The sequence below is a fragment of the Panthera uncia genome, assembly GCF_023721935.1.
Source record: "Panthera uncia isolate 11264 chromosome B3 unlocalized genomic scaffold, Puncia_PCG_1.0 HiC_scaffold_1, whole genome shotgun sequence".
Lineage (NCBI taxonomy): Eukaryota > Metazoa > Chordata > Mammalia > Carnivora > Felidae > Panthera > Panthera uncia.
Genome location: NW_026057582.1, coordinates 83862490 through 83871716, shown reverse-complemented (window position 1 = coordinate 83871716; position 9227 = coordinate 83862490). Strand labels below are relative to the sequence as shown.

The 9227-nt window shown below is 55.1% G+C and overlaps 1 protein-coding gene across 1 annotated transcript in view; it reads right to left on the bottom strand.

The window, feature by feature from the left end:
• Window positions 1–8018, bottom strand: part of TYRO3 (TYRO3 protein tyrosine kinase) — a 17026-nt gene extending 9008 nt beyond the window's left edge. Inside the window, exons 1-7 of the mRNA XM_049613404.1 lie at window positions 7825–8018; window positions 5816–5999; window positions 5476–5576; window positions 4537–4707; window positions 2971–3057; window positions 2057–2172; window positions 341–518 (exon numbers count right to left, since the gene is read on the bottom strand). Coding sequence (XP_049469361.1) covers window positions 341–518; window positions 2057–2172; window positions 2971–3057; window positions 4537–4707; window positions 5476–5576; window positions 5816–5999; window positions 7825–7957 — 970 coding nt within the window. The 5' untranslated portion in view covers window positions 7958–8018. The remainder of the gene's footprint in view (window positions 1–340; window positions 519–2056; window positions 2173–2970; window positions 3058–4536; window positions 4708–5475; window positions 5577–5815; window positions 6000–7824) is intronic.
• Window positions 8019–9227: the final 1209 nt, after the last annotated feature.

Sequence of the window (9227 nt, the reverse complement as noted above, 5' to 3'; positions counted from 1 at the left end):
CCCCCCCCCCCGTGTGGCTCCTTCCTTATCATTCAAACCTCAGTCTCTTTACGGGGGTATGCCTGGACCACCCTGGGGCACTCTTCATCAATCTTTTCTGGTATTATCTGATCTTTTCTAATCTGCTTGTCTGTTCCACCCCCCTAGAACTAAAGCTGCATGGGAAGGGAGCTGGATTTATCTAGTTCATAGGCATGCAGCAGACACTCAGTGTTTGCTGAATGAGGCAGGAATCTCTTTTTCAGGTAGCTTCTCTCTCAAGCAACCTCATTCAGAACTGGAGCCAACATCACCTCTTCCCCACTGGAGCCCTGCCCAGCCACTTTGCTAAGTCCCTTACCTAGACCCTTTGTCCGGAAGGGCACCCAGTCAGCATATGGAGAAGGCCCCAAGGCGTTGGCACAGCGCACCCTGAGACTGTAGTTGGTGGCAGGTGCCAGGTCCCGGAGCAGGCAGGTAAAAGGTGGCACAGGGACCACAACAGCCAGGACTTCCCAGTCTCCTGGTGCCTGTGTCACCTACAGAAAAGCAGCAAAGTAATGAGGGAGAGAACGGAGATAGAAAATGAGATTGTGGCATAGGCATGGGGGGTGGGGGATCTTGAGTTAATGACTCCTCCAAGCCTATCAGCAAACACTTGCAACCCACCCCCTCCCACCGCCCACCACTCCAACACACCAGGTTCCACATCTCCATGCATTTGCAAATGCTGTTCCTTTGCTTGGAATGATCTTGCTTGCTCTTCATAGGAAAGTCCAACTCATCTTTTAAGATTGAGTGCAAATACCACTTTTTCTATCAAAGACTTTCTCATCTACTCCAGAAAACTCATGCCCTTTTATGCTCAGTTCATAATTCGGTTATAAGAGTTATCATGTATTGTAACAGTGCAAAGTCTCAGTTTCTCAAGGGCAGAGTAACTGAGAGCCTAGGGGCACCATGAACCAAGACTTCACCTTACATTTTGGGGGCCCAGGGCAAGAGTACAAATGGAGACCCATGTACCATGGGGCTAAATATTTAAATGTTATAAATCAGCTAACAAATTATTAAATAAAATATTCCGTCTTCGTATATTGACAAATAAAGCTTCCAAACAACCTGGAAGGTCAGGTTTGCATTTATAAACCTCTGATTCCTTTAATTCCCAAGCCAGAATGTGGTGGCACAAGAAGACGAAGCCTCCGAGCCAAGGGTCTGTACCGAGAGGAACATCAGATGCCTGGGTGTGGACAATGTTGCCTGCATACCCATCCCCCACAATGGCTGCCCTTTGGACTTAGAGGTGCACAAACCAAAGATGAGCCAGGCCCTGGAAGCAGACTGGGGACCATAAGGCAAGACATCCCTAGTATCTAAAATATGGTGTAGTGTGGCAGTTGGGGAAAGGGAAGGGGGTGTCCTCATGATCTAGATAGGCATATCCCCTTGGCTCTACAGACTCCTTGCCCAGGGGCAAGGGGTACAGCCAAAGAAAGGCCACAGTGGCATCCTCTAAATGGTATAGACCAGAGGAGCAGGGACCTCTCCTGCCAGGGGCGGGGGACTGCCTAGAACAGTTTCAAAGTGTTCATTAAATACCTTTGAGTAAACAGATGAAAATAAGGCTTCATGCATTGCTTCTTGTTTTTGTTATTACCTTACCCAGATTTTCCACTCTCTGGTGTTTAGAACCCCTCGGATCCCCTTGTTCTCTTTGGCATGAGTCAGGGGGTGGGGCATAAGGGTACAGGTATCAGCTAAATCAAAGGTTTGGGTTTTGCCGACATAAGAAAAATCCTTCCAGGCATCCCAAATCTGCTCTAGTGATCTGCTTTCCAGCCTGAAGAATGTACAGGTTAGAGCCAACTTGCCAAGTCACTTGGTTGCCAGAGTACCCTATAATAAGGGACAGTGGGTTGAGTTGTTCCTGGTAAGACAGCAACACCTGAACAGGGCCAGAAACCAAGTCCTATGGGCAAGTGTAGGTAAAAGTGATACCACTGCGAACAAAGTGCCACCAAGGCAGCCACAGAACAAACATGGCCAGGAGAGTCTGTCCTCCCTCTCAGCCTACCTGGACCGTACACGACTGGAGCAGGGCTAGGCCATCAGCACCTGGTGTCCAGGCCACACTAGCATTGCTGCTGGAGAGCTTTGTCACTGTGATGTTGAAGGGGGCTGCGGGCAGTGCTGTGGACAGGGAGTGAGAGTCAGTGCCCTGGAGTTCAGTGCCCAGCAAGGATATGAGGAAGCAGAAGGCATGGGAGTCAAGCCTTGAGTCCCTCCCTAAGGTCTAGAGTTTCCCCCAACCTAACGATGGCTACTCAGCACTCCCAGGACCATAGTAATATACAAGCCAAGCAACCAGTAAGGGATAGCTGCTCATACCCAGGAGGGTGCGTTGGCTGGAGAGAGAGGTCGCCTCTCTATGAATCAGGGGCCCTGTCTGACCAAGGAATAGGGTAAGACAGTGGGTGCATGTGGTGACAGCGCCTCGGCCTTGAGAGATACAAATGAGAAGCTGTCCCTGCAGCCATAAGCCATTCCTCCACACACTGGATCTCTCCCTCCCTTTTCCCTCCCTTTGTGCATACCAGCCCTTTGGATCTCCTCTATCAACCTGCTAGGCTGTTTTCCCCAGCCCCATTCCCTCCACAGGGGCTGGCAGAAGCAAGGTTGGGCATGAGCCTTGACCATCTCCTGCTCGCTCCCTCTCCCTCCCTCGCAAGGACTCTGCTTCGTGATGGGAAATCTGCTGTGACGTCAGGTTTCTATTCTCATCTCAGCCACGGCAGGGTCTCAGGTGCCCTCACTAGGGATGGAGCTCTGCCAATTAACCCCTCATCCCTCAGATCCCAGCAGGGCTGCGGGAAGCTAGAACACCAAATGACTAACTTCATCAGCTGGCTGAGAACGCCCCTGACTCGCCCACTCTCCTTCCCTCCCTCCCTCCCTCCCCCCCACCAGTCCTCCTGTCAGTCTTCCTACCTTGAAGGCGAACAGTGGCTGGGCGAGAAGAGGCCAGGCCTTTAAGGTTGTGAGCTTCACAGGAGAACACTGTGCTCTGGGTCACCCCTGAGGCCAGAAAACCTCAGTCAGCGTCCCCCAAGCAGCAACTTGCATTTATTCTGGGACCACCAGGGAAGGGGGATATGTAGGCTCTGGATCTGAGTATCCTAGAAGTCCCTCAAGCCGGAGGGAAGGGCTAAACAATGGGATATGTTGGAAACAACAGGGACTTTGGAGTCTAATGCGCCTGGATATAAACCCCAATGCTGGGGCTCTGTCTTCTCATCTCCCAAATGGGAGAATTGTGAGAACCAAATGACGTAACACACATAAATTGCATGGCACAGTGAACACTTGAGGAATGTTCTACTACTCCCCCCTACCTCAATCCCACCTCCTGAAGATAGCACAAAGCTCCCTCCCTTTTCTGTTCACTCCTTTATTGCACATTCCAGAGCCCTTCTTTATTTGCTCTATGCCTTATCGTTGTTACATTTGCAGATTCTTTGCCTTGCAATAGTTCTCAGTTCTTTATGCATGTGTCTTGTCTCCCCAATTACACTAATTCCTTGGGGGCTGGACTGATGGCTTCTATTTCTTTTGTATTCCCTAGATCCCCCGTGGTGCCTAGCACAGTGTGATGTGTGGAGTAGGAGTTCAGTGAGTGCTTATTATCAGGCTGGCTGTCTGAGGTCCCAACCACGTACATCTGGAGAAAACTGAACCCAAACTTCCCTCTAATCTGCTCCAGCCCAGCACCTCCTCATCAGGTCCCGCAGCCCACCTCTTCTCAAGATTCATATTGCTAGGGCACTTGGCACAACAGAACCTGTCCCTCCCACCTTCCAGTGTGTGAGACCAAGCTCAGATTCTCAACTTTTTTGGTCAGTTCAAGCCTCGACCAGGAACTTTAGCTTTATTTCACAGATAAGTGAACCTCACGAGCCTCAGTATGTGTGTGAGGATCTTGGGGTCCAGGTGGGTGTGCATTACTGCTTTGGGTGTATCTGTGTGGAGGTATGGATAAATATAGTTATTTGAGAAAATGTCTAGAAATTTCTGGAAAGGGCCATTAGGAGAGGCGGCTCCTGTATCTTTGTGCTGCCACCCCCCACCTTTCCTTCTCCCTGCCATTCCCCACTCTGCAGCCCCAGACTCTTGTCTTCTAGGCAAGTCTGCCAGACACTCCTCCTAGTTCTGCGTGGGCTGGTTCCTGGCTCCTTCCCTTGGGAGGGGTGGGGGGAATGGGTGCCCCTGGTTCCACACGATTCCATCTCCCAGGGCCAGCTGTGCATGGCCTGGACTACTGTGAAAGACAGGGAGAGGCTCCAGCACCCTCCAAACACACCCAGCAGGATCACCACTAATCGGCCTATCTGCCAGCCTAGCACACCTGACTCAATGAGCTTAGTAATGGTGCAGGTCAGGTACCCAGGCACCGGGGTGTTTTCTGAACATTCACAATACCATACCTGGTGATTTACACAGATTTGAAATCTGCCAGCCTCACCACCCCTGCTCAAAGCCCCTCCTGATGCTGCTCACCTGTTACATTTAAAACAGAAGGAGAGGGAGCAGGTCCCCCAACCTTTGTGCCTCCTCTCCACCAGACAATGGTAACAGGTTCAGGGGGACCCACGGCCTCACAAGACAGCTGGAAAGGGGCATTGGGTGGCACTGCCAGATCTTTTGGCTCCACAGTGAAAAATGGCACACCTAAGGAGAAAGGGGGGGGTGGGGAATGAGCCTTGCCACCTCTCAGTTTCCAACCACCCCAAACCACAAGTTTGCTACCATTTGTAGCCCTCTATGCAGAAGGTCCCACAGGCCCTCATGATTGGGTCAACTGCAGAACAGGCCACCTAGCTGGAGAGGGAGCTTCTCTTCTTTGGGCACCTTAGGAATATACTTTATGCTGTCCTCTTGGGCATGGTAGCTTCTCTCTTCCCAGACCTGCTCTGACAGCCCTTCTCAGAGCAAGGGAGGAGGCAGAGGGTGGGGAGTGGGGGAGGGCCAGAAAGGGAGGGGGAGTGGGCGGAAGCTTTAGCAGAGTTCTGCTGGCAGGCCCCAGATCCCGTTCAGGGCCCTTTGTTACTTTCTTAGTCACTTTGTTTTCCTGGGCTGAACAGCTCTGAGCTCCCGCAGCTGCAGATCCTTCCTCCCCTCCCCCATCCCTCCTGGCCTGGCCACTTGGCAAAACAGGGTCCAGCCCCAAATGGGTGGTTGAGGCTTGTTGCTCAGACAACTGAAACTGACTGCACCCCATAGGTTGTAAGTCCTAGTTGCCCCCTTGGCTCTGAAATACCCAGATTCCAATGGGTATGGTGTTCCAATGTCTGGGGAAGGCCTGGAGCCTGGTCAGTCAGGCCCCAGAGGGAGTTGGGCAGCCCAGCTTCCACCAAGCTTTCTTCTGCAGAGGTGTGGTCACTAGCAGACAGCACCTGCTCCAGGCCAACATGCCCACCTGTGTCCCTGCCTCCTCACCTTCTACCGTGAGCCACACTGGCTGGGAGGTCTCGGTTTCTCCCCCATCCTCCACCTGGCACCAGTACCGGCCTGCATCAGAGCGCTCCACTGACTTCAGGCTGTGGAAACAGGACACCAGGCTCGCCTCCCAGGGTCAAGAGGGGAAGCTGTGCTGAGCAGACTCAGTGGGTTCAGCCTGCCCCCACTTCTGGATGTTTCCAAACAATGCCGAGAAAAAAAAAAAAAAAAAAAAACCCAGACCTCTGGACAGCAGCATTGCCCCAGTTCCCAAGCCCCCCCCATAAAGCATAACCTGCCCCCAGGCTGGCATGCCACACCTTCCCCCACAGTCCTGCACCTGAGGAAGCCAATCCAGTGCTGCTCACTGACTGGGATGTACACCTGATCCACACTCTGGACCACAGCCCCGTCCTTCACCCACTGTATCTCAGGCTCCTCCATTCCCTCCACACTGCAGTTGAGCTTCACCGGCTGCCCCTGAGATACTGTCAGCTTCACCGGGGCTCCCATGAGCTTCAGGCCTGAGAGGTGGGAAGGAGAAGGTGTCAGTATGCTTGAGAGGGCCCCTGTCTCTGGAAATATCACCTATTCTCTTCCAGAACGTAATTTCTGGGTCGGGGGGCTCATTCTCAGCTAATGGTCAAGAAAGTAGATGTTGGACAGGGTGGGATGGAAGGTGGCCTGGGCCTTGTCTGGGGAGAGGAATGTGACAAGCTCTCCAGGCACCATTTCTGCCACTGTCAAGTTCCCCCCAGCTCTAAGATAGTTACCTCTTCTGCATACTTCGCTACTGGGCAATGTTAATGTTCAAGCCCAACCAACAGAAGGAAGACAAGCCAGGCTGAAAAGGTGGGGCATTCTTATACACCTGGGGCAGGGTACTGCCCTGGGAATGACTGCTGCACCCATCTAGTGCCAACAGGCGGCCAGCTCCCTGCCCAAGGTCTCAGGCCAGAACTCACACTGCTGTTGGCAACCCCCTACCTCAACCCGCATCCCACCTTGGCAAATGAAAGGAGGCTGAGGAAGAGAAGGAGGGGGTGCTCCTCTGAAGTGGAGAACATATGGCTACAGAACCACGTCAGATCAAACACATGGCAGCCTTCCTGGCAGCCACCCGCTCTATTAATACCTGAATGTGTGCAGGGGCGGGTGCTAGAGAGGTAGGAGGTAGAAGGCAGGGGAGGGGCCCTGAACAGGGAGTCCAAGACCCCTGAGCTACTGTCACACCAACAGGAGCCACCCTGTGGAGCACTACCTTCTGCAGGCATCCACACACACAAGCGCGTGCACGCGAACACACACACACACACACACACACACACACACACACACACCCCTCCTGGTCTTCTGGTATGTTTTTAAGCAGAGAGGGGCAGGTGAACTATCCACATAGCTGAATCCAGTCCTGCTTCTTCCTACCCTTTGCTGCGCAACTCTAGGCAAATTCCTTGGCTCCCTAATTCTGAGATATACCCTTTCAGCTTGTAAATACTTGTCACTCTTTCCCTTCCCTTCTCTGAGAATCTGATATACCAGGGAGTGCTGTCTCAAAACAAGGTGCCAGCTCCATGGCTGCTACTTTAGCCTGTGTCACAGGGCCAGTCACAGGGCAAGGAGGGATAACCTCACACCCCATACACACCCAACAGTCCCAGAGGGGTGTAGTGTGAACTTGGAGATGCAGAGTGCTGTGAGGAGCACTCCCACAACCGGCAAATGCTTCAGTGGCCATGTGGGAACAGGAGGCTAACCCCTACAAAGACCAGCAACCTTCCTCCAACCTATCCTCTCCAACAATCCCCGCTTCAGGAAGCTTTGAGTGGGTACAGGACCTAGAGTATGTACAGATGTTTTCTGTGACCGGGCACCCTCACAGCCCCTGTACCCTCAATGGTGCAGGTGTGCCTCCTGGCTGTTCAGTCCAGCTCCAGTGGTTTCAGAGTGGGACCTTCGTGTGTAGGGTGGGCAGAATTGGGGTCTCCAGGACGGGGAGCGGAGAGTAAACATCTAGGTACGTCGAGGCGGGAAAATCCAGTCCCGAACACCCCCCTCTGACCGCTCAGCCCACAGCCCCACTCCTTTCCCTTCCACCCGAAGAGCCCCGGACGCGAGAAAGTTGGGGGTGGGGCCCCGGCCCGAGAGCCGGCAGCGGACCCGGCGCAGAGCCGACCCCCCCACCCCGCGTTGCCCCCAATCTCGGCCTTCCAGCTCCGGTCCCCCCACCCAACTCTCCGGCCCGCCCAGGCCCGGGGCTCGCTCGGCTCGGCTGCGGTTCCTCGGCGCCCACCCGGCCGCGCCCCTCCGCAGCCCCCAGCGTTCCGCCGCCTCCCGACCAACCCCTACCTGCGGCCGCGGGCTCAGCGAGCAGCAGAGCGGCCAGACTCGCCAGCAGCAGCAGCGGCGGCGGCGGCGGCGGCGGCGGCGGCAGCGGCAGCGGCGGGAGCCCCAGCCGCCCCATGCTCCGCCTCAGCGCCATCGGCGGCGACGCCGCACCATGCCGGGCCCGGCCCGCGAGCGACAAGGGAGGAGAGAGGAGGGAGGAGGCACGGAGGAGGAGGGACGAGAGAGGAGGGCCGCGGGAGGGGCGGGGGCCGGTCCGGGGGCGGCGCTGGGGCCCGCGCCTCCGAGACCCGCGCGCGCAGCGAGTCTCGGCGGCCGCCGTCAGCAGCGCGGGGTCCCCGGGGCCGCTGATGGGCCACCGCGCTCCTTCCACAGCCGTCGCCGCCGTCGCCGCCGCCGCTGATTCATGTTCTCTGAGCCGCCGCCTCCTCCCCAACCAGCCCGCCCGCAAGCCTGAGCTCGTACCGCCCCCCCGCGGAGCCTCGGGCGGCTCGCTCCGAGCGCCCACCCTGCTGCCGCCTTCCCGGCCCGCGCCCGCCCGCGGGGCTCCCCTACCGCGGCGGCACCCCGGGCCAGCTTCCCCAGTGCCGACCCGAGGATCTGCTGGTGCCCGGGTGGTGCAGCCAGCCACGCCCCTCCTTTCCCTAAACACACTCCAGCATCGTTTCAAACCTAGCACTCCTGATCCTGCCGTCAAACCTCGCTCGAGCCTCTACCGCACCCCAATTTTTTGTCCAGGCTCTGATGCTGGAACCTCGTCCCCCCTCTCAGGACATAAAGCATCTCAGTCCCCTAGATTCCCAACCATCAGAGCCCCGAAATCGTGACTCAAGGCTTCCCCCACTGGACTAACACCCCTTCGTGCTTCTTTCTTGAGGCTTTCACCCAAATTTCCCTTTTTCGCGCGCCAGTTCCCACCCCTTTATCTCCAAGATCTTGAGCCTTGGGTCTCGAGTTTTCCAAGATCTTTTTGGTAATCCTCAGGTTTCATCTGACATCCCCATTGCTACTCTACATAGGCCAAAGCCCAATGGCCTATATCTTTTAGGGCTGTCATTCTTCCTAGTTGCTTCCTCTGCTTCTATCCCCCATTCCCTAGGACATGGTGTGGAAGTTGGCTACGTCCTCACAGAATCCAATAAAACATTAGCTATTATTAGTAGACCACCTTGCACACAATAGGCATTCCATAAAGAAACAGACAGATGTCTGTTAAATTAATTCATAATTGCCTCAGAGCTTGGCCTGCCCCACAGTAATCACGGGGGGATGGCTGTGCTCAAAGACATCCTGTCAGGAAGATACACAGCTGATTCCAAATGCAGCCTACCAAGAGTTTCCCTCCCCTTGCCCTTGCCTCTACCTGTCCCCTGGAGATTACTCCAGAGGGCCCTTCCAGAAGTGCT